This window comes from Bos grunniens, chromosome 5 (genome assembly GCF_055505025.1).
Source record: "Bos grunniens cultivar Pamir isolate PY7600 chromosome 5, Bosgru_T2T1.0, whole genome shotgun sequence".
NCBI lineage: Eukaryota > Metazoa > Chordata > Mammalia > Artiodactyla > Bovidae > Bos > Bos grunniens.
Window position 1 is genome coordinate 118,286,098 of NC_141169.1, and position 26,958 is coordinate 118,313,055.

At 62.2% G+C, this 26,958-nt stretch overlaps 2 protein-coding genes across 7 annotated transcripts in view; one reads left to right on the top strand and one right to left on the bottom strand.

The window, feature by feature from the left end:
• Positions 1–13,231, top strand: part of GRAMD4 (GRAM domain containing 4) — a 66,282-nt gene extending 53,051 nt beyond the window's left edge. For 4 of the 5 annotated variants that reach the window (XM_086404298.1, XM_086404299.1, XM_086404301.1 and 1 more), the window contains 14 exons: positions 999–1,131; positions 1,524–1,549; positions 2,081–2,172; positions 2,694–2,785; positions 3,953–4,001; positions 5,141–5,212; positions 5,502–5,545; positions 5,617–5,726; positions 7,610–7,764; positions 9,238–9,382; positions 9,932–10,025; positions 10,676–10,760; positions 11,056–11,124; positions 11,251–13,231. In XM_086404298.1, the coding sequence (XP_086260424.1) occupies positions 999–1,131; positions 1,524–1,549; positions 2,081–2,172; positions 2,694–2,785; positions 3,953–4,001; positions 5,141–5,212; positions 5,502–5,545; positions 5,617–5,726; positions 7,610–7,764; positions 9,238–9,382; positions 9,932–10,025; positions 10,676–10,760; positions 11,056–11,124; positions 11,251–11,355 (1,271 nt within the window). In that variant the 3' untranslated portion in view covers positions 11,356–13,231. Of the gene's footprint in view, positions 1–998; positions 1,132–1,523; positions 1,550–2,080; positions 2,173–2,693; positions 2,786–3,952; positions 4,002–5,111; positions 5,213–5,501; positions 5,546–5,616; positions 5,727–7,609; positions 7,765–9,237; positions 9,383–9,931; positions 10,026–10,675; positions 10,761–11,055; positions 11,125–11,250 lie in introns of those variants that run through there. The other variant, XR_015164927.1, reaches the window with a different exon arrangement.
• Positions 13,232–15,606: 2,375 nt separating this feature from the next.
• The window catches only part of CERK (ceramide kinase), a 37,202-nt gene continuing 25,850 nt past the window's right edge, over positions 15,607–26,958 (bottom strand). For both annotated transcript variants that reach the window (XM_086404302.1, XM_086404303.1), the window contains exons 7-13: positions 25,070–25,144; positions 24,133–24,285; positions 22,477–22,582; positions 21,838–21,914; positions 20,959–21,164; positions 20,031–20,242; positions 15,607–17,619 (exon numbers count right to left, since the gene is read on the bottom strand). In XM_086404302.1, coding sequence (XP_086260428.1) covers positions 17,547–17,619; positions 20,031–20,242; positions 20,959–21,164; positions 21,838–21,914; positions 22,477–22,582; positions 24,133–24,285; positions 25,070–25,144 — 902 coding nt within the window. In that variant the 3' untranslated portion in view covers positions 15,607–17,546. The remainder of the gene's footprint in view (positions 17,620–20,030; positions 20,243–20,958; positions 21,165–21,837; positions 21,915–22,476; positions 22,583–24,132; positions 24,286–25,069; positions 25,145–26,958) is intronic.

Below are 26,958 nucleotides of genomic sequence, written 5' to 3' on the forward strand. Positions count from 1 at the left end.
GGCTGAGTTCGGGGGCCAGAGTGGGTCCCGGCCCCCCTCCTGCTCTGTGCAGGGGCCCTGTGCCTGCCTTTCAGAGAGGGAGCTGCCCCTTCCCCAGGGCCCCGGTGCTGGACGTGGCGCCAGGCTGGCTGGGTGTCCCGTGGGTCATAGTCTCCTTGGGTCCTCACGGTTCATGACCAGAGGCCCAGGTTCCAGGCCAGGAGCGCAGGGGACCCCCTCCCTACAAGACCCTCGCAGTGCGTGGCGGTTGATGGGCCTCCCGCACAGGTGCACGGGGGCGGGGTCTTTCCACGGCCCCCTGCCCCCACAGCCCACCCTTAAGCCAAGGTCCACGCTGATGGCTGTGGTCTGGTGGCCCCTGCACTGTACTCGGGTCGGCCCCAGGCCCCGGTCCCTTCGAGCTGACACGTGGCCCCCTGTGCGCCCTTCGTCCCCCTCTGACTGTGGGGGGATGGCGCCCCCTGCAGGCCACTCCACGTCCCGCCCCCGAAGGGACAGACTCATCCCTGGGATTTGGGCTGGTTTTCTGATGGGGTGGCTTTCCAAAGGCAGAGACTACTTCACTTTCTGGGCTGCACCCCCCGCACCAGAGCACCACCCCTGACACCCGCCCGCACTGGCTGGTCCTCAGGCTCGGGGTGGCTGGGGGCGAGTGCCCACCTGGCCCCTTCCCAGACAAATCAGTGTGGCCAGTACAGGTGGGGGTAGGTCAGCACAGGCCCCTCAGTGGGCTGAGCGCCTGCCTGGACGCACCTGCCCTGGGGATAGCCTCCGACAAGCTGGGGGTCGGCGTTCGGAACGCGGGGGACCCCCAGTGTCCGCGTGGCTGGCTGGAGTGCACCGTGAGTGGATGCGGTCCGGGCTGTCTTCAGGACACGGAGCCCCTCCCGGTTCTGCCCTGGACGTGCCCCCAGTAGCCCCACCGGGAGCACCCCCCACCGAGCCCCCCGCCCCAGTTCTCTCTGAGCCCCTCACTGAGACTTGCCGCCGTCCTGTAGAACGACGGAGCCAGGGGCTGTGCCCCCGGGTCCAGAAGTGGTTCTATGAGAAGTTCGGGGAGTACGTGGAGGACTTCCGGTTCCAGCCCGAGGAGAGCACCGTGGAGACCGAGGAGCCCCTCAGTGCCCGGAGGTGGGGCCCTGGCGGAGGTCGGGGTGGTGGGGTACAGCGGGACCACCCAGGGGCCCCCGGGACCCAGCTCACGGCCATGCGGGAGGGAAGGTCCTCCCTGGGGCGGCCGCGCAGCTGTGTTCCCCACCCCCCGTGGCCATACTCGGGCTTTGTGACAGGCCCCACGTGGGGACGGTGGGCCCCGGGACCACACGAGGTCCAGCAGGCCAGGCCTGGCTGAGGCTGGGGTGGGGGGTGCCGGGGCGGGAGACGGGGCCCGCCCCACCCCCTGAGCGCCCCCCGGGGGCCTGGCCTGCGGCTCCTGCATCCCAGGGTCTCCCCCAGTGTCCGGGGAGCGCCGCAGGGCCGGGGCCTGGGTGCTGGTGCTCACCCCTCCCCTCCATCCCTCTCAGGCTGACCGAGAACATGAGGAGGCTCAGTAAGTACCCAGCGTGGACTTAGTAAGTATCTGCTCTGTCTCTGCTGCGTGCGTGCACTGTTGGGGCTGGGCTGCGTGTGGGGCGGGGTCGCCCCAGCACCGGGCTGGGTTTCCTTCCACAAGAACAGTTTTCAAGACTTCCCCGCCCTCTTCCTCAGGCCATGGGAGGTATGTCCCAGGCCCATGTTGTCTGTCTGTCTGCCCCTGGCCCAGGGCCTGAAGCAGAGTTTCCCTCCAGGCCTGGGACCCCCAGCGAAACGTGGTGCTTCCCCCAGATGCTTGTCAGGGCTTGCGGTGTGGGAGCAAAACCCCATCCACACGTGGCCGGGGCAGAGGACAGGGACACTACAGAGCAGCCCGGGGCCAGGCCACCGGGGCCGTGACGGCTACAGTTCGCCTGGCTCCTTTTGGTGCCCCCTATCCCTCCCTGTCCCCACATCCCCTGCCTAGGTGGTGCAGCAGCCGGACTACCAGGTGTGTCTGAGGGCTGGGTGAGTGCTGGCCTGACCGTGTGGTCTGATTTGTCCCCAGAGCGCGGTGCCAAGCCCGTCACCAGCTTTGTGAAGAACCTCTCTGCCTTATCTGACTGGTATTCCGTCTACACGTCTGCCATCGCCTTCACCGTGAGTGCTCCCTGTGGGATGGGGGTGTGTACTCCCCATGGAGTGGGGGATGTGCTCCCGGCAGGGTGGGGACTGCTCCCTGTGGAGTTGGGGGGTGTGCTCCCTGAGGGGTTTGGGGTTGTGCTCCCTGATGGGTGGGGACTGTGCTCCCCACAGGGTGGGATGTGTACCCTCCGAGGGGTGCAGGGTGTGCTCCCTGAGGGGTGGGGGTTGTGCCCCCTGGGGGTAGGGTAGCTGTCCTCCCCTTGGGGTTGGGGGGCATGCACCCCACCCCAAGGTTTCCCAGAGGGACCCAGCCTGCTGTGCCAGGCAACTCTGTGGGATCGTCAGGACTAGAGAGTTGCTGTTGGGTGTGGCCTCGGGCTGGCCCGTGGGCTCCCTGTGCCCAGAAACGCCCCCACAGCAGTGTTCTTGGGGAGGGAGGGGTCTCGGGCTGAACCCGTGGCCGGCTTTCCAGGCAGGTTCCGGGAGAAGCCTGGCCGGTCACCTAGCTGCCCCGTCTGTCCCTCCCACGCCCGCAGGTGTACATGAACGCCGTGTGGCACGGCTGGGCCATCCCCATGTTCTTGTTCCTCGCGATCCTGAGGTTGTCCCTCAATTACCTCATAGCCAGGTAGGTGTGCTTGAGTGTCTCATGTGCACGGCTGCCCCAGCTCCCGCCTCGCGTGTGCAGCCGGCCCTGTGTCGCACGCTGGTGTTTTGGGAGCTTGTTCTAGCTTTCCTGGTGACTCGGATAGAAAAGAATCTATCTCGGACACGGGAGACCCGGGTTGGATCTCTGGGTCAGGAAGATCCCCTGGAGGAGGGCATGACAACCCACTCCAGTGTTCTTGCCCGGAGAATCCCACGGATGGAGGAGCCTGGCGGGCCACAGTCCATGGGGTCACAAAGAGTCGGACACGACTGAGTGGCTCACTCACACGCACTCTGCAGTCCCTGGACTCCTGGAGGAGGGTTTGCTGGCAGACCAAACCCCAGCAGCTCTTTGCTGTGGGCGGCCAGTGGGCGCCAGCTTTGGGGTGACTCTGGTCCCTCCTCTGATCGCACCGCTTTTAGGCAGGAAAGTACCCCCCAAGCAGTGACATCCGAAGTGCGGGGGTTGGCGGAGCTGCAGAGGCGCCGGGACTCAGCGACCCTTGAGCCCAGGGCCTGCCCACCTTCTGAGCGCCCCCTTTCCTCTCGAGGCTGGGGTGGGGGGGCTGCGTTGGAAGCCGGCCTTCCCGGGTCTGTGTGGCCCCGAGGTCTCCCCAGAGAGTGAATGAAACCCAGTTTCACGTCAGGCCTGAGAGTAGGCCCTGCCTCCCGGGCTTTTTCTCAGCCGTTCAGGAGTTCACTTACACACCAGTGTTTCTGGGTGCTTCTCTGCTGGCCCAAGTTGCTTCACTGGAAAGTGTTTCCTGGGGAAAAAGCAAACCTTTAAATGCTTACGGAAGGGTTCTCTGTGCCCAGACTGGTGTGGGTCCTGAAGCCCTTGCCGCTGTCGCCCGGCTTATTCTGGGAGGCCCCTCCCCTGTGGGTGCTCGTACACGTGTCCCCCGCCCAGGAGGGCTCCCAGGGCGGGGTTGGTGGGGGCGGCCCGGGTCGTCTGCTCTTGAGCCCAGGAGGGGCCTGGTGGGTCTGGGCAGATGGCCGGTGTTTCGGAGGCTCCTGTCCCCACGGCCAGCATTTCAGGGGACGCCTCCTGGCTGGGAGCACAGGGCTGGTGATGCGACGTCGTCCCTGGGTGCCCACCGCCTGCAGACGATGCTCTGGTAAGGGTGTGTGGTCTTCCGTCCGCCAGGGGCTGGAGGATACAGTGGAGCATCGTGCCCGAAGTGTCCGAAGTGGTGGTAAGTCCCGGGAGGGGCTCCGTCACGGGGTCAGGCTGTGCGGAGGGTGTGGGTCCCCTGAGGCCCCCAGGGTTGCCTGCGTGGGCGCTGGTAGGGAGCCCTGCCCAGCGGGGAGTGGTCAGAGAGGGGATGGCCGGCCACCCCCACCTGAGGCCCTCTGCGGCTGATGCCCCGAGCGCCCCTCACTGGCCTGGGCTTGGCCGCATGGGAAGCAGGTTGCCCTGGCCTACCCTGCCCTGCCTCAGCGGGGACATGTCTTAGAGGGGAGGCAGTGAGGGGGGCCCCAGGAGCTGCTCCCCACCCCCGTCCCTAGGAGGGAGGTGGGTGATGCATGGGCTGGAGTAGTAGACGTGCAGAGCGGGGTCAGCAGAGCTCCCTGTGGCCCATCGCTTACTCTTGTGAATAAAGTTTCATTGATTTCTGTCACACCCACTCATTTACGCCGTGACTCTTCTGGGGCTGCAGCAGCCGTGACAGACGTCAGGTCTGCAGACACGCGCGCTTGCCCCCTGGCGTTCTGCAGACGGTTTGCCCACCTGCTCCGCAGGGGACCCTGGCCCGAGGGGCAGAACCGTCGGGCATGGGCTGGGGGAAAGCCACGGTGCCTCAACGGGCATCGTGGGGGGTTTGAGCAGCCCCTGGGGGTTGAGCACGGACCAGGGCAGGGTACAGGACACGGTGGGTCTGCAGGGCCCCTTAGGTGGGTCGGGTGGGGGCGGGTTGGGGGAGGTGGGCCTGCGCCCTTTGGCCCTGGCACCCGGAAGTCCTTGGGAGGTTCTTGCTGAGTGAACTCACGCCAGCTGGACAAGGCCAGGCCTTCCCGCTGGGGCCTTGTGCCTGTGCCTGTGAAGTCGGGGCTGGCCGGGGCCTCTGTGATCACAGGTGCCCCTCTGAAGGCAGCCTGTTTGGGCAGCAGTCAGGTGGGGGGCTGCCTGCTGTCTCTCAGGCTCCACGGAGTCGTCAGCGGGAACGGCTGCCCATGCTACCCCCTCAGGCTAGGCCCCCCAGGGACGCCCATCCCTCTGTTGGGGCGGCAGAGACCCCGGTCCCCGGGCTGGGAGGCCTCGTCCTGTTTAATGTCGGTAATTTCTCTGAACTGTTAAATTTCAGTGGAAATTCTCTTTCTCCTTTGACTGAAGGAGCCTCCGAAGGAAGACCTGACCGTGTCTGAGAAGTTCCAGCTCGTGCTGGATGTCGCCCAGAAAGCCCAGGTACATGCTGCTGGCCTCGGGGGTGGGGGGCCCCCGGAACTCCAGCGTCCCAGTGGGAGGAGCCCCTCCTGACCGGCGCCCGGGGCGAGCTCCCTGGAGGGCATGGAGCCTGGTCGCTCGTCTTGAGCAAGGTGTTCCCTGTCACCGGGCTTGGGCCTGGGCATGGCTGGGCAGGAGCACGGGGCCCCGCGGCTCCTCTGGCCGTGGTCTCTGGGCACCTCTGGGTGTCTCCAGCGTCACCGTGCGGCCCTGGGGTCTCTGTCGTGACCGCAGCTCCATTTTCACACAGAATCTCTTTGGCAAGATGGCAGACATCCTGGAAAAGATCAAGAAGTAAGTCATGCGCCCGGGGCCCGCCCTGCTGGGGTCCGCCCACGCACTCTGAGCCTGCCCTCTCCCTCCAGCCTGTTCATGTGGGTCCAGCCCGAGACCACCCAGAAGCTGTATGTGGCGCTGTGGGCCGCCTTCCTCGCCTCCTGCTTCTTCCCATTCCGCCTGGTGGGGCTGGCCCTGGGTAAGGAGCTGCTGGTGCCCGGCCCTCTGACCTGTGCGGGAGCCAGGGCCCTGTTCCCCAGGACGTGCCCCCCACCCCCTGACCCCCACCTGTGCCCCCAGGACGTGCCCCTCCCAACCCCCACCTGGGCCCCAGGATGCACCCCCCGACCCCCACCTGTGCCCCCAGGACACAGCCCCCCGACCCCCACCTGCACCCCAGGACGCATCCCCACCCCCTGAACCCCACCTGCACCCCCAGGATGTGCCCCCCAACCCCCACCTGCTCCCCAGGACGCACCTCCCCACCCCCTGACCCCCACCTGCGCCCCCAGGATGCGCCCCCAGGATGCACCCCCCCCAACCCCCCGGCCGCAGCCCTCGGGCGGGCAGCTCGTGCCCTCGCCTCCCTCCACCCCTCCCCCAGTGGCTTGTCATCCAAACCTTTGCATTTGGGAGACACGGAGTCCATCCAACCTAGAGAGATGAGATTTTGGTTTCTCGAATCCAGCCCGTCCACTGCTGGCTTGGTGGGCGGGGCTGGTGGACCCCAGGCCCGTGGGACTTGGGTGTCTGCCATGGTTCTCTGTGAGCGCTCCTGGGCTCCTGGGGTTGGGGGGGACAGGTCAAAGGGTACAGGGGTGTGATGGGGGCAGGCAAGACTCGGGGTGGGATCCAGCGTTGGGGCGGGGCTGTGGACAGGCAGCCTCAGGTCCTGTGTCGGGTGTAGGGACTCGAGCTGGGGCTGGAGGGGGCGAAATTATGAGGTGTGTTTTGAGCACGTCATGGACGTCCCTGGCCTGGGGTGAAGTGCGTCTGGGGTGTGCTCAGGTCCAGGTGGGTTTGCAAAGCATCGCTGTCAGGGTTTGTGAGGGTGGGCTGGGGTGGGGCAGGGGTTAGTTTTGCCCTGAGTGGCCGGGTGGGCTGTTCAGTACCTCCAGGGAGGTGGGAGGGGCAGTGTGGGGAGCATTAGCGTTTAGTCCTGAGTGGCGAGGTGTGCAGTGTGCAGGACTGGCCCCTGCCCGCATTTCAAACCGCCTGGTCGTAGGTTGAGTTCCCAAGAGAACAAGGCTGGGCTTAGAGTCGAGGGTGGTGGGGAGGGAGATGAAGGGAACTGGGTGGTGGCCTGGCAGGGCCACAGGGGTACCCAGAGAGGCCCCTCGGAGGCTGGGAAGGGGCTTGGTGGGGAAGGTGGAGGCCTGTGGAGCCTGGCTTGCTGGGCTGAGCTGGGTGTGGAGCTGTGGGCTGGGGGTTCTGATGGTTGGGGTCGTCCCTGAAGTTTCTGGGGGATGCAGATGCCGACATCCCCCGGTGTGAGGGTCGTAGCAGGACAGAGAGGGGGGCACAGGCGTGGAGAGACTGCCCCAGGGCCGAGGTCGGGGTCCTGAAGTGACCCGGCCCCTGGCCCGGCCCAGCCCACCTGCTTAGCTCAGGCCCCACCCCCACCCCGGGAAGTCACACCCCCTCCCCAGGCGCGACCCCCAGGCCTGGCTGCGGGCTGGGCTCTCCTGGCCCAGGCATCCCCTGCCTGGAGCTGGCTCTGGGCCCATCCTTGGCGCGTGCATGGGGGCGGGCAGGCTGGGGAGGGGTCCCCCAAAGTCCTGCTCACGTCCCCTCGGAGGACGGTGACTCATGGTTCTGTTTGGTTGGCTCCTTTTAGGGACAGTTTATCGTATGGCCTGAGTCACCTCTGGGCTTGAGATAACGGCACCCAGAAAGGCTTCCCTCTCAGCTGGGGTCCCTGCCCCGCCCTGCGTGTCCCCCTCCCAGGACCACCGTCCCACACTTGGGTCCCGGGAGGCCCTCCAGGGAGCACTGGGCCCCCAGGCAGGGCAGGGACTGCATGCTGGCCACTCGGGTGGGGCTACAGGGTCTTGGTGAGCCGGGACCTCATTTGTCCCCCAGGCCTCTACGCCGGAATCAAGTTTTTCCTCATCGATTTTATCTTCAAACGCTGCCCGAGGCTGCGAGCCAAGTACGATACTCCCTACATCATCTGGAAGAGCCTCCCCACGGACCCCCAGCTCAAGGAACGCTCCAGCACCGCCGTGTCGCGCAGGGTAGGCCACGTGCCGCTGGGGAGGCCTGCCCGCCTGCCCCGCTGTGCCTCGCACCCGCTCCTGGGAAGGCTCTGATCTCGTGGGGCCCTGGAAACGAAACAGCTGTGTGGGCAAATTCCCCATGACCAGCTCCACTGTCCCAAAGGTCCAGGGTGACTATCCCAGAGCCGGACAGCCCTGGGCAGGGGACGGCTGTTGGGGGAGGTCCCCACCCACCTGAAGGACCCCTGCCCATCCAGACTGGCTGGGGAGCAGGCCCTGCCCAGCCAGGTGGGCCCCCAGGCCCCAGGCAGGAGGGTTCAGGGTGCTGGAAGCTGGAGTACCGGGAGGGCCTGGTTCCCGATCCCTGGCTTGGAGGCTTGGAGGCTCGTGCAGCAAGGCTGAGACGGCACATTCAGCGCTCACAGGCTGGTGGAAGGCTGTGTGGGCGTCGGGTACTGTGTCCGGAGCCAGGACGCGGAGGGCACGCTGGCCTTGCTGCTGTTCTTGGGGTCCCAGACTAGTGGGGAGATTCTGGGCTCGGTAGGCCTCCCATGGAGGTGCAGGAGGGCTTCCTGGAGGAGGTGACATTGGGTTTCAGCCTTGTGTCTGAGTGTCCAGTGATGCCTTGATGCCTCTGTCTGTGGGAGGGAAGCTCTGGGTCAAGCGTGGGCTGGGCTTCCTGGCTTCTGGGACCGCGAGGCTCGCTGGGGGCCTGAACTCACAGGCCAGGTGTGCAGCGCACAGCTCGCTGAACCCGTGGGTGGGCTCTGGTCACAGAGACCCAAGTGGACGCAAGGGGTGAGGCCCACCTTAAGCAGGCTCCCTAAGCGTCTTAACCAGAGAGCCGGGAGGCGGGCTTCCCGGAGTGGAGGGTGACCCTGCTGGGCATCCACGCGGCTCCCTCAGCGGGTGGTCGTGCCCACGTGTCGTGCGGCCCCTGCCCCTTCTGCTGTCTTGGTCCCGTGCACGTTTTCCCTTCCGGCCGCTGTCGGGACGCGACAAGGAGCAGTGACCCTGGGACGCCCCTCCCGCCTTGGGGCCGTGCGTGGCCGTGGCTGACTGTCTGATGGTCTCGGTGGCCGGGGCTTCGGCCGGCCCGGGGTTGGGGGCCGTGCGTGGCCATGGTTCACTCTGAGTAGTCGGTGGCCAGGGCCTCGGCCTGCCTGGTGTCCGCAGCGTGGCTGTGAGCTGCCCCGGGGCTGAGCTCCGGCCAGCCCTGCTCTGACCGCACGAGCCGGCTCAGCCTTGGCTCAGCGGCTGGGACGGGGCATCGTGAGAAGGGCCCCCCGCGGCCAGGCAGCTCTGCCCAGGGTAGGGGGCTCATGCGGCGAGGAGGGCCGGGTCCCCTGGGGGCCCTCTGGGGGGTGTGCGCCCATGCCTGAGTGTGCCTGCCTCTCTTGTCCGTGTCTGCAGCTGGGCCCGGGGTTGGGGGGCGACCGTGTGCACCACCCCCTCGGCGGGTGGCGCTCACAGGCACCCGGGCCTCCGCAGCTGCAGACAGCCTCCTCCCGGAGCTGCGTGTCCAGCGCGCCTGCTGGCCTGAGCAGGGACGAGGACACTGGCCGCCTGCACGGTGCCAAGAAGGGCAACTTCCACGAGATCTTCAACCTGACGGAGAATGAGCGTCCCCTGGCAGGTACATGCATGCTGAGCCTGTGGGCAGGCCTGGCGGCTCGCCCGCCCCGGTGCTGGGACCCAAAGGCAGGGACGGGCCGTGGGGGCCAGGGGAGGGCCCCCTGGGTCAGAGGTCGGAGCGGCCAGGCACATCTGCGGCGGGCGGTCTGGCAGCAGAAAGGCAAGCAGGCATGGGCAGGGCGGCTTAGATGTTGCGGCCTCTGTCATGTGTGACCCCGGCTGGCGGAAGACCTTTGCAAAGCTTCAGCCTTGAGCTTCTCCCAAGCCCTCTTTCTGCTGACCTATACCTTGACCCGTGTGCTCTGAGAGCCACGGCCCCAGTTGGATCTGTTTAAACCAGGCTTTGCCTTCACGCTCCTGCCCGCTCATGTGCGAGGGGCGCCCGTTTCCCAGCGGCTTCAGCCCCTGCCGCCTCGGGTTCCCCCGATGGTGGAGCGCGAGCCTCGGATGTTCCCGAGAAGCCAGCGCTGATGCTCCCGACGCAAGCCCGGGGCGGGCGTCTCCAGGGGGAGCGTCTCGGCCAAGTCCTGTCCGGCTTTGTCCCCGTCAGTGTGTGAGAACGGCTGGCGGTGCTGCTTGATAAACCGGGACCGGAAGATGCCCACCGACTACATCAGGAACGGGATCCTGTACGTGACGGAGAAGTGAGTGAGCCGTGAGTGGGGTGCAGGCGGGCACGACCCCCGGGGGCGGCCGGGGTCTGAGCAGGCATCCCCCCGGTCCAGCATCTGCCCAGAGCCACCCAGAGCTACTGGGCCCTGGCCCTGGAGTCCAACATGCTGTAACCGGGGTGCCCTGGTCTGCTGCACTCGTCATGTGGCAGGAGCCCCCCTCCCCGGCCTGGGCCCTGAGGGTGGCTGACAGGCTCCTTGTTCATCCCCCTTTGGGACGAGGCAGCCCAGCTGCCCCGTGGGGGTGGGGGCTGGAGAGGAGGCCCTGGTCTCAGCCTGGGGGGCCCCCTGACCACCTCGTCCCCCACACTCTGCCGAGGACCACACCTCCCTAACCCCCCTGCCGCTGCTGGAGCTTCTGGCCAGGCGGACCCTGGGCCTCGGGTGTACACGTCTCCCGCAGGGTGCCCCGCGGGCCTCGTTGCGGGACCGTGAGTGGGGTTTGGTGGGAGCGCTGGGCTTTAGACTCAAGAAGCCATAGGACTCTGTAAAAGCGAAACCGTTTGCAGGAAGCCGGCGTGTCTCAGTCAGTGAGGGAGCCCCGTGTCAGGGCTGCGGGTCGGCTGCTGGCGTGGCCCCCGGTTCACGTGCTGGGCTCTGTCCACTCTCCTGACCCCCCATAGTTATCTGTGCTTCGAAAGCTCCAAGTCCGGCTCTTCCAAGAGGAACAAAGTCATCAAGCTGATGGACATCACAGACATCCAGAAGGTGGGTGCCACCCCCCATCTCAGGAGCGGGCGGCTGTGGGGTCGTGAAGCAGGGAGCCACCCTGGTAGCGGGGTTGGTTAGAGCGAAGCACGGGGGGCTGTGTGGACCGTCGGGCTGTGCTTCTGGGTGGCATCTGTGCAGGCACACGATCCGCCTGTGCTCTCTGGCTGGCGAGGCCCGGGCCATGGGGGTCTCGCTGTCCGGGGCTCCATGGAGGAGAAGGTCCTGGGGTGCGAGGAGGGTGGCCCTGACCCCAGGAGAGCCCCAAGGTGACGCACCTGCTGTCTGCTTTCAGTACAAGGTCCTCTCTGTCCTGCCGGGGTCAGGCATGGGGATCGCCGTGTCCACGCCGTCCACCCAGAAGGTAAAGGCGCTGGCCGGGCCCGGAGGTGGGCGTGGGCCGGGGGTGGGGGCTGCCGGCGTGGCCCGGTCCCACGAGTCCCTGGCCTACGTGGACTCCCACCTGCGCCTGTTTGCTCCCTCCCGCCAGCCGCTGGTGTTCGGCGCCATGGTGCACAGAGACGAGGCATTCGAGACCATCTTCAGCCAGTACATGAAGATCACGTCCGCGGCAGCCGCCGGCGCTGACAGCTAGTGCTGGCTCCTGGACTCCTCTGGAAGGTTTTCTTTTTCTTTTTCTCAACAGTTTGGTAGTGGAAAAAAAAAAATTGGACATCCTCATGATCTTTTGCAATAACCCCCCCAGATGCGTGGTTCCCTTGTGTTGACTCTGCGTTGTGTAGATCCCTTTGTGCAGGGGTCAAGGCTCTCGAGGGCTCATCCCGTGGACGCGGGGGCCACCGGGAAGGACGACACTACACGGGACCCGCCGCCAGGCACGGCCGGGCCCCCTCGGTCCCCGCGGGGCAGAGACCGCCCAGCCCGGGTCCCGGGCACCAGCAGCTCTTCTGCAGCAAAGCCATAGGAGGAGCGCGCAGGGCCTCCCCGTGGAGAGGGACGTCCATGCCGGGTGAGGGATCCCTGCCAGCCTCCGTGAACGGGCCGGCCCTTCAAGGAGGCCCCAGCACACGTGTTGGGAGCACGATGCCGGCCAGCCTCTCGGGGGCCCGCGATCGGCCTCGGGGATGCGGAGAGGCCAAGGACGACAGCCGCTCGGGGGGCTCCGAGCTTCGGGGCTCGTGCCGGCTTCCAGGCTGCAGGGCCGGCTGGGTGAGGGGCTCATGGGCTGGAGCAGGAAGGATACGGGTGCCCCAGGCACCCCCAGGTGGGCTGAGAGGTGCTGAGCCTGCTCGGCGTTGGCGGCAGCACAGAGCAGAGCGGAGGCCGGCCCGCACCCCGGTGCCCCCAGATGGAGGGGAGCGGGGTCCTCGCAGGCCTGGCGTCAGAAGCCGGCGAGGTGTCGGGACTGGCCCGAGACCTCGGGGATGGACGTGCCGAGCTGCTCAGCGCACTTCCAACAACGGGCCCGCCGGCCCTCAGCTTGTCCCGCACCCCCCGGTGTCACTGGGATCGTTGTTTTTTGAAGAAACAGAAGATTATATTTTTTACAGAGAGCAAGCTGTTTTTCTTATTTTTGTATCATTTTTCAGATGTGATTTTTACCTTTGCTCCTAATCTGCTGGTCGGGTGAGTGACGCGGTGGCCTCACTCAGGTCACATCCCCAGGGGGGTCCCCCCGCCCCATGGGGAGCCTCCCCCACCAGCTCCCGAAGCACACGCCCCGGTCTGGACCGTAAGGGCGGGGCCAGCCCGGCTCCCATTCCCCCCGGCGCTGGGATCTTTTGATTCTGCAGGTCGACCTTGAACGGACGCAGGCGGAGTCCACCCTCAGCCTGGGCTTTGGCCCCTGGTCAGCACAGGTGGAGCGAGTCTCGGGCTGGGGGAGGGTCCACAGCCAGTGGGGCCCCCTCCGGGCCCGAGGCAGGCAGGGTGGGCCCTGGACTGGGCCCAGGGTGACTGCGGGGGCGACACCCGGGAGTGCTGCCGGACGCCCTCGCTGGGGCCACTGTGTGGTCAGCGTGTGTCCCCAAGCCTGGGGCAGGGGCCCTGCAGGGGAGCGGACTTGCTGTCTTCAGAGCCACGTGGCTTGGTTTGAGTCCCTTCCGAGGAGAAAGGGAGATGAAAACTGACCATGTGCTGGGGGCGGCCGCCGGGGGCCGCGGCGGGCCCTGCTTGGAAGCCCGGGGCCTCTGCCGGGAGGGCGCCGGCCTGGGCAGACGCCCTGTCGGCAAGAGCCCGTGTCGTTTTTACTGAATCGTGTAAATCTGGGCAGATGTTTAATTTCTGCGACTGATCACGGAACTAGAGTGAATGTTAACGTTTTTATGTCTGAAGCTTGAGTCTATTTTCAATTGTAAATGCTCCTCACCAGTGTAAGTTTTGTTCTACAAAAGGACTGTACTGTATGAAGAACTAATTGAAAAAAAACCCTCCTGTAACTTTTTTTTTTAAAAAAAACCTTGTTTAAAGAAAAAAGTCTTGTATAAATTATAAATTTTTATTTAAATAAACCTGGAACGTGTTGTGCTCACAGTGGGGGAGGGTGTGGGGTGGCTTTCCTGGCAGGGTCCCGTGGCCAGCAGCGCTGGAGGGCAGTGGGGTTTTGGCGTCAAGGCCGAGGGGCGAGGTGGGTCCCCCGGGAGTGGGCCGTGGGGGCAGGGCGGGGGGCTATGCACACGGACAGGCTGGGAAGAGGGAGGCAGAGGCCGGCTTCCAGAAGAAGGAAGCCAGTGATGGGTGGTGGCCGGCGGGGAGGGGTGTCCAGGGGCTGGCACACACCCTGGAGGGGGGGGGTTCAGGCCTGGCCTCCTGGGGACCGTGAGCATCTCTGGGGCCAGGTGCTGCTTGTAGCCCCCACCACACTGAGGCTGAGGTGGGAGGCCGAGGGGTCCTGGGCAGAGGGGTCCTTGGTAGCGCGTGTGGTTCTGCCGGGCCACTCGCCAACACTGGACACGGATGCAGGAACCTGCCTGGCTTCTGCAGCCACTGGGGCCGTGCAGTGACCGTGCTGGGGGCCCGGCGGTGTGGGGCAGGGGGGTCTGGGGGACAGAAGGGGGAGACGGGCGCACAGAGGGAATGAAATGAACGTTCTTGTTCTTGAACTGGGGCTCTCTCCACGGGTGCTGTTTACAACATGGCGTTTGGGGAGTGGATTTTACGACTGACGGACAGGTAAATAAGCAGGCCACACACTGACCAAAGCGGGGTGCTTATGGTGAACCAAGAACTCAGTCTGGTCCGGTTCTCCCCACGGTAACCAACTGGCAAAGCTGATTCCAAAGGTATTTGCTGAAACAGAGACTCGAGTGAGGTGTGAGGGACCCTGAGGACTGCAGGGGTGTCTGGGACCGGCAGCTGTGGTCCGTGATCCGAGGGAGGCCCTAGTGTCCGGCTCGCTGAGATCTGCCCCAAAACCACTGGGACAGGAAGCCCAGCCCCTTCCTCTTGCGGACCCAGCGTCCTCCACTGTCAAGGGCTGGCATCCCACCAACAAGGTCGTGAAGGAAGACAAACGTTCCAGTATCTGTGACTACAGACAGCCCCCAGGCCTGCAGATAAATGAGGCAACCTTTTTGGATATAATCCCACTCAAAAAACAACTGCATTTCTACTTAAAGGAGAGTAGCCTCACAATAACGATGTTTTTAAGAACAAATCCAAATAAAATTGAAAGATGTGGAAAAATTCTAAAGCTCTATGACATGAATGAGGACTGACGTAAATGGAAACACATGCAATGCTAATAGACTGGAAAATTCCGTTTCATGATGAAAACGTTTTAATACCCGCTAAATGAGACAAGCTGCAGAAAATGACACAGTAGGACCACTTTATGTAAAGAGCAAAACCTGCAAAACTAAATACACTATCTCAAGATAAACACATGGGGGAAGGAGAAAAACCTTTCTTCTACCCTCTTACGTTCAGTTACTGGAGTCTGCAAGTTAAATCAACAAAAGGCAAGTTAGGAGAAAAGGCATAGAGTTTTTATTTAATGCTAATATTTACGTATTTTTTTGTTCTGGAGGCCGTTGTAGAAAAAGAGTCTGACCCAAAGAGGTGGTCAGAGTCAGGGTTTTATATGCCGTTTTAATAAAGGGCAATAAATTTGTCAAGAAGTGACAAGATAAAAGGGAGCTTGGGCTTCTTGGGTGAACATACTGAGGAATTTTATTTGCGGGGAAACTAATGGACCAGAGTGAAAGTCGCTTGGTCATGTCTGCCTCTGTGCAACTCCATGGACTATACAGTCCCTGGGATTCTCCAGGTCAGAATACTGGAGTGGGGAGCCTTCCCCTTCTCCAGGGGATCTTCCCATCCCAGGGATTGAACCCAGGTCTCCTGCATTGCAGGTGGATTCTTTACCAGCTGAGCCACAAGAGAAAGGGGCTGGCAAACAGAACGGAAGGGTGGTTTTATTACTCAGGTTGGTCTGTCAGCTCAGAGCTGACTCTGTCTCCAGGGACACGGGTGGCCCCCGAGGGCAGGGGGGCTCACCCGCACATCGGGAGCGCGTGTCCCTCCAGGCAGACGTGGGAGGGGCAGGCAGCTCTGTCTGCATTCCCTGCTGCTTCACTGTCACCTGCTCAGAACACCCTCATGCCCAAGTGGCGCACGTGGGGTGCTGTGTTCTGATCCCCTCACGTGGGTGAAGCAAGCGATTCGCTCCAGTTTTAAAACCATAGTTCCCTCCTCCGTGGGGGGAGGGGAGGCTCGGCCCACAAGGGCACACGGGGAGGAGCCTGGGGGTGAAGATCAGTTCCTTGGCGTGGGTGGTGGGCTCACCATTGCTCACTTTCTTTACATTGTACGTGTTTTCACACAAAAAAATACTCTGCTTTGAAAGACAACAGGAATTTGTAAGAGGAAAAAAAAAAAAGCCACATTCTGCCCAAAGTAACAACTTTATTTGTCTTCTCAAACATATCAGAGCAAATTCGCCATCTTCTAACCTTGAAGCCAGCAAGATTAGAAAGGAAGTTAAGCCCCTTTCCGTTGCCACTGCCAGTTCCACGGGGCCGCTGTGAGGGCAGAGGCAGCTGGCGCCGAGGGGCTGGCACGCCGGCCGCCCTGGCCTGCGCATAACCGGGAACAAGGAACCGCAGCACCGCCGGGCACAGGGTCCTCCCCATCCAGCCATCAGTTCCGATTTTTCCTTAAAATCCTGGAGTTTAGGCTGTGGTCGCTCCACCAGAGTCCTGGCTCGCGGGAAGGTCAGGAAGGTACTCTGGTCCTGGGGTGGGGTCGTCCGCAGCGCCTGGGGTGGGGGTGGGGGCTCAGACAGTCACATGACCCCCGGGGACAGTTCCAGAATCTGCGGTTTTGAAGGTCAGCAAGCGGTTGGAGAATATGGCCAAGGCCACTGGGGACCACGTGGCATTACAGGGGTGGGGGTGGGGGGTTCCTTCTCGAACAGAACATGCTTACTCTTGGCCTAGACTGTTTTTCTAGCAACGGCAATGGGTTTCGGGGCAGACCAGTGATTGACGTTTCGCAGGGACGATCAAGACCATGGAGACCCTCTTGGGGACCCTGTAGAAACACGGTCTCCTGAAAAACTCCTGTCGAAGCTGCCCTGGGTGGGAATGAGACAGGACATGCAACATATACGAGTTCTGAGAATGAAGGACATCTGTTAGAAGCGAGGGTGACCGCCGGACCCTGTGTGGTGGCCGGCGGCCCTCAAACCGCCTCTTGTAACAGTCGAGCTCCCTTTTCACAAGTCCAAATGGGGCAGCATCCTCTTAGGTCTCAGATAAAGCTGCTGCAGATGCGTCGTCCACGCACAGAAGCACAAACACAGATGAAACGGGGCCAGGCCAGGCGCCCCCCTCCCGGTCTGGGGTGGGGCCCGCACTTGCGCAGCAAACAAAGGAAAACACGGCCAGCGAGGACACTGTACGCTCTTCCGGTTTACAGGACGCACCTTGCAATAAATACGTGGAAGGAAGTGTGAAGACAACAAAGGCATGGGCCTGGATCACGGGTACAGACGGGGCTGCGGGAAGGGCACCCTGGCACGTGGGACCCTCTCCCCAGGGCGGTGGGGCGCTCGGTCCGAAGTTCACGGGCTGCTTCCCGTCGGGCCACCGAGCCGGGCACGGCAGCCCCCGCCGTGGGGAGAGCACTCGCGGCGTCTAAGCGCTGAGACACTCGCCAGGGCGCCACGAGCGGCTGGTTTCCAAGGCGCCTGACCTGTCCTCCCGCCGGATCGTCTAGAAGTGCTGCTGTGACAGGAGTGCAGCCCGGGGAGTCCCTCCCGCTCGCTGGACCAGGCTGCCCCGGAGGGAGTGCAGCCCGGGGAGTCCCTCCCGCTTGCTGGACCAGGCTGCCCCGGAGGCAGACTGGGACACCGCTGCCTTGTAGACGCGCGAGACAGGAAGGCTCCAGATGCGCTGCTCTACTTGCGAGGGACGAGGTAAGTGCTACAAAGCGAACCGCTCCTCAGCAGGGGCTGACCACCAGCACTGCAGGGCAGGTCCTGCCGAGCAGCCCAGGGACCCCACGGACACCTGCGGTGCAACGCGCCGCCCGAGTTGCTGCGTTAGAGCCACGGGCGGGCCGTCAGGGCCGTCAGCGCGGCTGCAATCTCAGGGGCCGGCACTCCCCAGCCTGCACGGGCCACTGCCGGGCTGAGACAGGTGAAATGCAGCCCACAGACGCACACAGAACCGGAAATGCCAAATGTTCCACAAAACTGCTGACAAACACGCTAGTTTTCTAAAATCAATATTCAACTATCAAAAATAAATTTCTAAATTTGAATGTATCGCAACATAATTGGTCTGTCGTCATTGTCTGAGACACGGTTCCCACGGCCGGCGCTCAGCCGCGGGACTCCTGCTTGGGGCTTTCTTCGATTCCTCGTGCGAAGAGCCGGACCAGCTGGCAATGGACCCTGCGGAGACAGAGGGTCACACTGAGACCCCGAACCCCGGGCCGGGGGTGAGGCAGGCCTCAGTCACCAGGGGCAGGTCAGGGGCTCAGAGAAATGTCCTGACACCCCCGAGAGACTTGAGTTGGCAAAGGGCCGTGACGGCCAAGCAGAAATCCAGGACTGTGCAGACCCACCCGTGAGCAGAGGGACAGCCCCACAGGCCAGCTCCCTCCCCGCCTGGGTCCACTCATCAGAACCGAGCTGTCGGGGCCGTGGGGCGGGTCCCACGAGGAGCACTCTGAGCGTCAGGAGATGCAGTCCGGGAGGCAAGGGGCCCCACCTTCCACCGCAAGCAAAGCATGTGAGCCTGGGGCTTGGAGGTCTGCCGGGGCTCCTGGGCCCACCCCCAACCCCGGCAGGGCCTCCTCCCCATGTCATGAATGACGTCACACACGCCTCAGAGATGCTGGGTCATAAAAACCCCTGAAGTGACGCGCTGTTCCAGGCACCGTAATATCTATCAAGATGCACAGGATCTATTTCACGAGAGAACCTTTCCTAACTGTGAACCGTTCCTAAGCCGGCATTAAAAATACTTGCATTTCCTGAACTTGTGAAATGAGTCGACCGAAAGCAGAGCCCCGCACACAGGACCACGGGATGGGCTTTCTTGGGACCTTGGAGCCCTCCTGCCCTGAGATGCGACGTGCGCGGTCACTGCCACGCTGGCTGCACCCCGGCTGCAAGAGCAGGGACAAGCAGGCCGGGCCTCGGGGAGGCTGGAGAGCCTGCCCCTGCCCGTGGCTTTGCTTGGACGCCAAGGGTAGAGAGGCCCGGCTGGGGTCAGTGGCTGGTTGCCTGAGAAGCCATCTACAGCGGGGTGATAAGCGAGGACGCGCAGCCGAAACGTGGGACATGTGCCCCGAAACGTGGGCGATGTGCCCCCAGCTGTCCTTCCACGCTGCGGGGGTGGGGCTACGTGCCTGCTTGTGGCCACCTTCCTCATGTGACCCACTCACGATGGTCAACGAGGGCCCAGTGTGGTTTGCTTAAAGTAGGCTTCCCTGCTGGCCCAGACAGTAAAGAATCTGCCCGCAATGCAGGAGACCTGAGTTCTTCTGGGAAGATCCCCTGGAGAAGGAAATGGCAACCCACTCCAGTGTTCTTGCCTGGGAAATTCCATGGACAGAGGAGCCTGGCGGGCTACAGTCCAAGGTGTCGCAAAGAGTCGGACACGACTGAGCGACTAACACTTTCACTTTTCTCTCAAGATCCTAAGGACGTTTGTAACAGGATGGAAAGAATCCTTCTAGAATTAAACAGCTCCCCTCAATCTCTCAGGGGCTTCCCAGGTGGAGCTAGTGGTAAAGAACCCGCCTGCCAGTGCAGGAGACGTAAGAGATACAGGTTCCATCCCTGGGTGGGAGGGATCCCCTGGAGGAGGAAATGGCAACCTACTCCAACATTCTTGCCTGGAGACTCCCCATGGACAGAGGAGCCTGGCGGGCCAGAGTCCACGGGGTCACAAAAAGTCGGACACGACTAAAGCAACTTCGCACGCTTAACACCCACACCTCCATCAGCTGCTGCTGCTGCTAAGTCGCTTCAGTCGTGTCCGACTCTGTGTGACCCCGTAGACGGCAGCCCACCAGGCTCCCCGTCCCCGGGATTCTCCAGGCAAGAACACTGGAGTGGGTTTCCATTTCCTTCTCCAGTGCATGAAAGTGAAAAGTGAAAGTGATGTCGCTCAGTCGTGTCCGACTCTTAGCGACCCCATGGACTGCAGCCCACCAGGCTCCTCTGCCCGTGGGATTTTCCAGGCAAGAGTACTAGAGTGGGGTGCCATTGCCTTCTCCAACCTCCATCAACAGCCATTAAAAAAAAAAAAGAAGAATGCGTTTATGTCCTTCCATGGAGAAAAAACCTTTTTTGGCACTTATATTTAAAAAAAAAAATCTTTCTTGGCACTTAGATTTCACCTGGTTATGTAATACACATAACCAGATTGCAGATTCCCAAGCCCAAATACAATAGGCCTAATGGATTTGGGGCTGGAGGGGCAGGCCTGGCACCCTGGACCTTAGCTTGGCCGTGGGTTCCTCGGGCCGGAGCACGTCCTGGTGGAGTCAGTGGACCCAGGGCTCCGAAAGCGCCCACACAGGGAGTTTGTTAGTTTAAGTCGTTAGGAGACGAGAGGGAACATCGTGCAGGGTGTGGCAGAGAAAGTGAAACGGAGGGGCTTCCACCCCCAGCATCCTGCCAGCACTGAGACAAGGGCGTCTCCGGGGACCATCCCGGGCACGCCCGTGCGTTCACAGCGGGCTGCCACACGCCAGGCTGTAGGGTGCCAGGCTCCCAGAGCCCCTGGGGCACACCCGTGCGTTCACGGTGGGCTCTCACACGCCAGGCTGTAGGGCGCCGCCTCTGCTCACCTGACCTCGATGGCCGGGCTGCTGAGCACCTCCCCGTCGCAGTTCCAGCTGCTGCTGGAGGAGCGGCAGCAGCAGGAGGCGGGGTGCTCGCTGCACAGCGGTCCCAGCCGCTTCTTCCCGCGGCCCAGCACACTGCTGTCCTCCTCCTCCGCGGGCTTCGACACAAACTGGAACTTCTTGACGCGATAGACCTCCACGAAGGTGAAGTCAAACTAGCGAGAGACAGCCAGACAGGAACGCACGCTCAGCGGCGCTGCGCTGGGGGCATGACCACCGTCGGGGGCCTCCCAGGGGGCCCCCCACAGCGTGGGGACATGAGAAATGGTCACCACCACGCTTAAAACCCAGTCTCACCTACACTGCGTGACACTTTAAAGAATCCCGTAGTTCCCAGCAGCGACTTGTACCGTTCTTTACCTTTTTAACAAGCGGTACTTTAAAAGCCACAGGGAAACACTCTTGGACCAGATCTTAGAACAAACTTAACAGCCATGAACTTCACCACAACCTGAGACCGATCAAGAGTTGCACCTGTCTGGATAGCGTTAGACTCGGGATCCTCCCACCCCGCGTCACTGCACGCATGACTGTGACTAAGGGTCTCAGCAGAACCCCTTCCAGGAGCTGGAAGACTGTGCCATAAGTGGGCTGCGAGAGCAGCAGAAAACGGCGCTGCATCGGCCTGTCCTGTCTGTAAACAGGAAGAGAAACAACAGGGGAGCATGTGGAGACATTCGCGTCGCCTGGTGTCCAGAGCCAAGGCTTATACGTGAGGCTTTATACGGAGGAAGCATGGCCGAGTTCACAGTGGGTGAATGGCAGGCAGAGGAGTCTGCTGCGGCCCCTCGCACGCACAGCGATCCCCCGAGGGGCCGCCCGGGTGGAGGACGCGCTGGCGCAGGCGGCGTGGAGGCCGCGGGACCCTCACCTGGTCGCCCTGGTTGGTGTGCCTGACCAGAAAGCGCAGGAAGTTGAACCGGGAGCACTTCCGGATGAGGATGAGGTCGGAGGAGCCGTCCCCCAGGTGGGCGGCCGGGGAGAGGCCTTGGGGGCTCCGGGGACAGGCGCAGGACATGTTGGTGGCGTTGATGGCCAGGAACTGCCCGCAGAGGACCTTCCACTCCTCCACCTCCTCTGAAGCGGGAGGAAGCATCACAGTTCAGTCGCTCAGTCGTGTCTGACTCTTTGCAACCCAGGACTGCAGCATGCCAGGCCTCCCTGTCCATACCAACTCCCGGAGCTTACTCAAACTCATGTCCATTGAATTGGTGATACCATCCAACAGTCTCACGCCATGTTAAACTGGGACCCGGCAGGTGGGGGTGGGCTTCCTACCCCTCGGCATCGGCACAGAGACAGCCCGCCCGCAGTCACCTCCCGAGGGGCAGTCCTCCCCAGGGCTGGGATGGCGGGCTCTGGGACCACCATCTAGGGCAGGGGTCGCCAGATCTGGCCTGCCACCTGAGTGTGTGTGGCCTGTGAGTTAAGACTGAGTTTTACATTTTTAGATGGTTGCGGGGGAAAAAAAATTAAATGAGGAAAGTACTGTGTGATGTATGGAAATGACATGAGACAAATCTCGGCATCCACAAATCGCCCATGACTTTCATCCAAGGCCTCGGCGAGGCCACTCACTGAACCCCCAGTCCCAGAGCATTCTGGAGACAGGCGTGGAGTAACTCAGAGGGACGCGGTGAGAGGGGCCCTTCCCCAAGGTCCGGCAAAGGCCAGGGCGCTCGGCCTGGAGGAACCGAGGAGCGGGTGCTCCGCAGAGAGGGAGGAGGGGCCCCGGGCCCGGACACCTTACCCGTGCCGTCCAGGCCGTACAGCGACCGCTTCTGCTCCTCCTCCAGCTGCTGCCTGCTCTGCCTGCACACGGGGCACCTGCGGCAGCAGCGCCGGGTTGGTGACGCGCGCACAGCAGGGCCCACCAGCCCCTCCCGCGCAGCTGGCGTGCAGCCTCGGAGGCTTCACTTAAAAATACTTCCCTTGCACGTTAATTTGAGCTCTCAAAATCAGATTGACTCAGAAATTATACGGGCAACATATCCTTCTCGGAAATTTATGGAAGTTACAAAAAGCCAGGCGCATCCCTTGGGGGTCCTGTATCGGTTCAGGGGAGGGGTGAGCTCGGCCCGCAGTTGGGCGGGGGGGCCACCGGCGGGAGCAGAAACCAGCTGCAACGCCCGCCGTGGACCCTCCAGAGCCCTTGCTCCCTTCGCATGACAGGTAACACGGCGGCCGTTTGGTCCAGTAGGTGACAAGCGAGTCAGCGGCTCAGAGCTCAGGGTGTGGGGGACCCCTTTAGGGTTTGGGGGACCCTGGCCGCTGGACATGATGAACGGCACCCCCCATCTTACACTGCAAGGACCGCCCCACTCACAACCCCAGCTGGTCCTGCTTCCGTCTCATCACCTGAACAGAAGCATGCATGCGAGATGCTTACCCCGCCCGGCAGGGTTTCCGGTCCCTCGGGGAGCCCACCGTGTGCTGAGCTGGCAGGAAGGACACTGTGCCTTCATAGCAGTGATGGGAGAAGAAGGTCTTCAACCCTGAGGACAGAGTGCGAGGGAGAGGAGATGGCGCCGTCAGCCTCGTGAAGGGGCTGGCGGGTCGCCGGGGTCGTCGGAGACAGAGCATCCGCAGAAGGACAGGGCCCCTCCGGCCTCTGGCTGAGCCGCCGCCACCGTCTCGGGGCGCTGCAGGCTCCTGGCTGCCAGGGCCGCCTTCTGTGCTGGCAGAGGGGGCGTCTCGGCCACCAGGGAACCCTCGTGGCCTCAGGTTCTGCCTGTGAAGCCCCGGGCACACCCCCAGGCTTGGGCCTGTCGTCCTCAGCTCTGGGGTCTCTGGGGGCTGGCTCTCATGATAGAATGCTGACTGAGGAGGAGCCGCTCCTCGTGGATAGGTAAAGAGAGCGGCTTCTTGGACGGAATCGAGTCGTGGGGAAGATGCCGCGGAGACGGCCGAAGTGAGGACGAGAAGACGATACAAGTGCGGCTCACGAGCGGAGGCGGCTCTGAAAGGCCTGCTGTGGGTTAAGCGCTATCAAATTTCACCGCGAGCTACAGAGACAGCATTCCTGGAAGAAGAGTCGACTGATGCGGCAAACTTCAGTGTCGTCTTATTTTAAGAAATTGCGACACCCCGCCTTCAGCACCCCCCACCCCGATCCGTCAGCAGCATCACGGAGGCAAGACCCTGTACCCCACAAGGGTTACAACTCATGGAAGGCTCAGATGGCAGTTAGCGGTTTTTAACCGTAAAGAACTTTCAGACTGAGGTATGCACCTTTCTCAGCTACGATGCTACTGCACACAGCACGCTTGAGTGTACACGTAACCTCACATGCACAGGGAAAGCAAAACATTCACGTGGCCTGCTGTGTTTTGACATTTGCTTTCTCAGAGTGGTCTGCAACTGAGCCCTACGTGTCTCCAAGGTGTGCCTGTAAACTTTACCCAAAGGTGAACCATAAGGGGAGTGACCAGAGAAATGACGCATCAAATACAGCCAAAAAGGAGGGGATTCCCTGGAGGTCCAGTGGCTAGAACGCTGCGTATCCATTGCCTGGGGCCTGAGGAATCGGGGAACTAAGATCCCGAAAGCCACGAGGTGCAGCCAAAAAATAAAAATAAATAAGTGAATACAGCCAAGGCATTCACCTCAACCACAAGAGTGTCAGATTCTGAGCCCTTTGTCCTTTCAAGCCCCCTTCTGCATTGGGGCTGCCCTGGTGGCTCAGCTGGTAAAGAATCCGCCTGCACCAGGGAGACCTGGGTTCGATCCCTGGGTTGGGAAGATTCCCTGGAGAAGGGAAAGGCTACCCACTCCAGTATTCCGGCCTGGAGAAGTCCATGGGCCGTATAGTCCAATGGGGTCGCAAAGAGTTGGACACGACAGAGCCTTTCACTTCACTCTGCATTTAAACGCCGAAAGCTGGTGCTGCACACGGCCTGAAACTGCAGACCCTCACTGGTTTGTCCGACCTGGAGTCAGCTGACCTCCATTCCCAGCCCTGCACCCGGGGACCCGGGGGCCTGCGCCCCAGGGAGAGCGAGCCGGCAGGGGCTGGGGGCGCAGGGAAGGCCGGGAGTCGGGCTACCTGAGAAGTCGTATCTGATGAGGCCCATCCACCGCTTCCTCTCACTGTCCTTGATGATGTCGCCGTAGAAGCCGTAGCCCAGCAGGGACACCGAGTACCGCAGGAGCGTGCTGTCATGGTGCACGGCCGACACGTCCATGGACAGCGAGTCCCCTGCGGAGAGAGGCCACGTGGGAGCCTGGCTCAGATTTCCGAAAGGGGCTGGGAAAGCTGCTCTGTGGGGAGGGAACAACAGGGCCAGGAAGCTCGCTAAAGGCTGCTGCTAGCTGAGAGGACAGTGGTCTTGAGGAGGAGGACGAGGCGCCTGGGTTCTCAGCCATAAAGTCACGAAGGCACCGCCTGTAAACACGGCCCTTGTGACTTCAGGGGACACGGAGTACAGGACTGCCGTCGGGGACGAGGACAGGGCAGGGAGCCACACGGGGGCCCTGCAGGCGCCTGGACAGCGCCGAGCAGTGACGACTGCTGCAGGGTCTCCTGCCCCGGGGACGTGCCGTCTAGAGGAGTTGGGGGGGTCTGTCCCCCCAGGATGATAAGGGGCCGAGTCCTGAGCAGGGAAGAGGGCTGAGATCAGGGCTCCAGACCGGCGGGGTGCGCCTGGCCAGTGCAGGGGGTGAGGGGGGGCCGGCCGGGGCACGGGTGCCAGGCGCCCCAAGGCTGGGGGTGCGCCTGGCCAGTGCAGGGGGTGAGGGGAGAGCCGGCCGGGGCATGGGTGCCAGGCGCCCAAAGGCTGGGTGAGGGCCCTGGAGGGTCTGAGCAGCGCCTGTGTTTCTGAGGGTCACCCAGCTGGACGAGCTGGATGGTGGCAGGGGAGGGTGGCAGACAGGGCCCCGCGGGGGGACGGGCCAGGGCACCCGCGTGGTGAGGCAGACGGATGCCTGTGTGCGCCTGGAGCCCTGGGGTCCCGCGAGCCGAGCAGCAGTAACGGGGCGCCTACCCACGATGATGTGCAGAGCCGAGGTCTCTGCGTCGTTTGTGCCGACGGTCGAGTAGCACACGCAGTCTGTCGACCCTAAGACGGGGAGAGATCCTTAACGTCACTGCAGGAACTTAAGATCCTAACGTGTTTCCAAGTAGGGAAGCAGTAAGCACTTCCTTTTCTTCCAAGGACTGGGGGAAATATGGCGTAAATACAATCTACCTACAAAATTAGTTCCTGAGGTCGTTACTGTTTGTTGTTCAGTCGTTAAGTCATGTCCAGTCTTTGTAACCCCATGGACTGCAGCACACCAGGCCTCCCTGTCCACCACCAACTCCCGGAGTTTACTCAAACTCATGTCCATCGAGTCAGTGATGCCATCCATCCATCTCATCCTCTGTCTTGCCCTTCTCCTCCTGCCCTCAATCTTTCCCAGAATCAAGGTCTTTTCCAGTGAGTCGGCTCTTTGCATCAGACCATAGCACTGAGGTTGAGTCATCAGGAATGCTGAGACTGACCTTGATTACTATCAATGAGCTCCTCACAGAGCTTTCAGAGACCTCGTCTGGGCCCTGTGTGGGGCGTGGGGGGTGGACCTCGGGTGGCGGGGCAGGACTTGCAGCAGTGCCCAGCTGCTATGAAGATGGGCAGCAGCCCTGGGGCTCCAGACCACCAGCCCCAAGGGGCTCAAGGGGAAGTGCACACTAGACAGCTTGTGAGGGTCACAGAAGGGGGGCCCGTGGGGCCTGAGAGACCCAGAGCCCCAGCCCAGCCCAGTCCCGGGTCGTCTGAGAAGGGCAGGTGACCTCAGAGCACCCAGCTAGTGCCTGGATCAGTGATGCTACGGGTCCTCCCTAGGCCTGTCCTGGTTCTAACTGGGTCACCACCTGAGTGGGCAGAGAATCTCCCAGCTGCTTATTTATAGCCGACTCCTGCACCCTGCTCCACCCCCGAGATCCTGACTCAGTGGGCTGGGGACGGGGCTGAAACGGAAATTTAAAACGTCTGCAGAATAGCTGAAAACCCCAGTCTAGACTTCCCCAAAGTAAACTGACGGTGCTCAGAACTGCACACTAAATATCGCACAGACACACGACCAGCACTGACCGAGACCCATCACAGTCACCACCGTGCTGCCAGGCACGCAAGCTCCGGCCGCAGGCAGGGTCCAGACGCCGTGTCCTCAGGCCCCAGAGCATTCTGCACGTCCCTCAGCCTACGTGACGTGGGATGGGGCTGCAGGTCCATGGCTGCACAAAGAGGCGCTGGATCGCAGGCAGCCTTGGTCGTCTCTCAGAGCAACAGAATCTGGTCCAGTTTGCGATCAGAGTAAAGGCTCTTTAAGTGTTAATAGTTAATCTAAGCTAACTGATGGCTTCTTATGGCTGGTAACATATAGACTCATAACATACAAATCTGCCCTCTGACCGTGGAACCTCACCAGCATCTTCAGCCAGAAAACAGGGCGATGGCACCATTCACACCCAAGGCTGACCCAGCAGGGTCCCTGCCGCTGCAGCTCAGACAAGGGCAGGGAGGGCGTCCCCTCCCGGTTCAGTTCAGTTCAGTTGCTCAGTCGTGTCTGACTCTTTGCGACCCCATGAATCGCAGCACGCCAGGCCTCCCTGTCCATCACCAACTCCCGGAATTCACTCAGACTCACGTCCATCAAGTCGGTGATGCCATCCAGCCATCTCATCCTCTGTCATCCCCTTTTCCTCCTGCCCCCAATCCCTCCCAGCATCAGAGTCTTGTCCAATGAGTCAACTCTTTGCATGAGGTGGCCAAAGTACTGGAGTTTCAGCTTTAGCATCATTCCTTCCAAAGAAATCCTTGGAAGAAAAGTTATGACCCCTCCCGGTTAGATGTACACAAAGCCCCTGCCTCACCTCCTACCCCCTGACTAC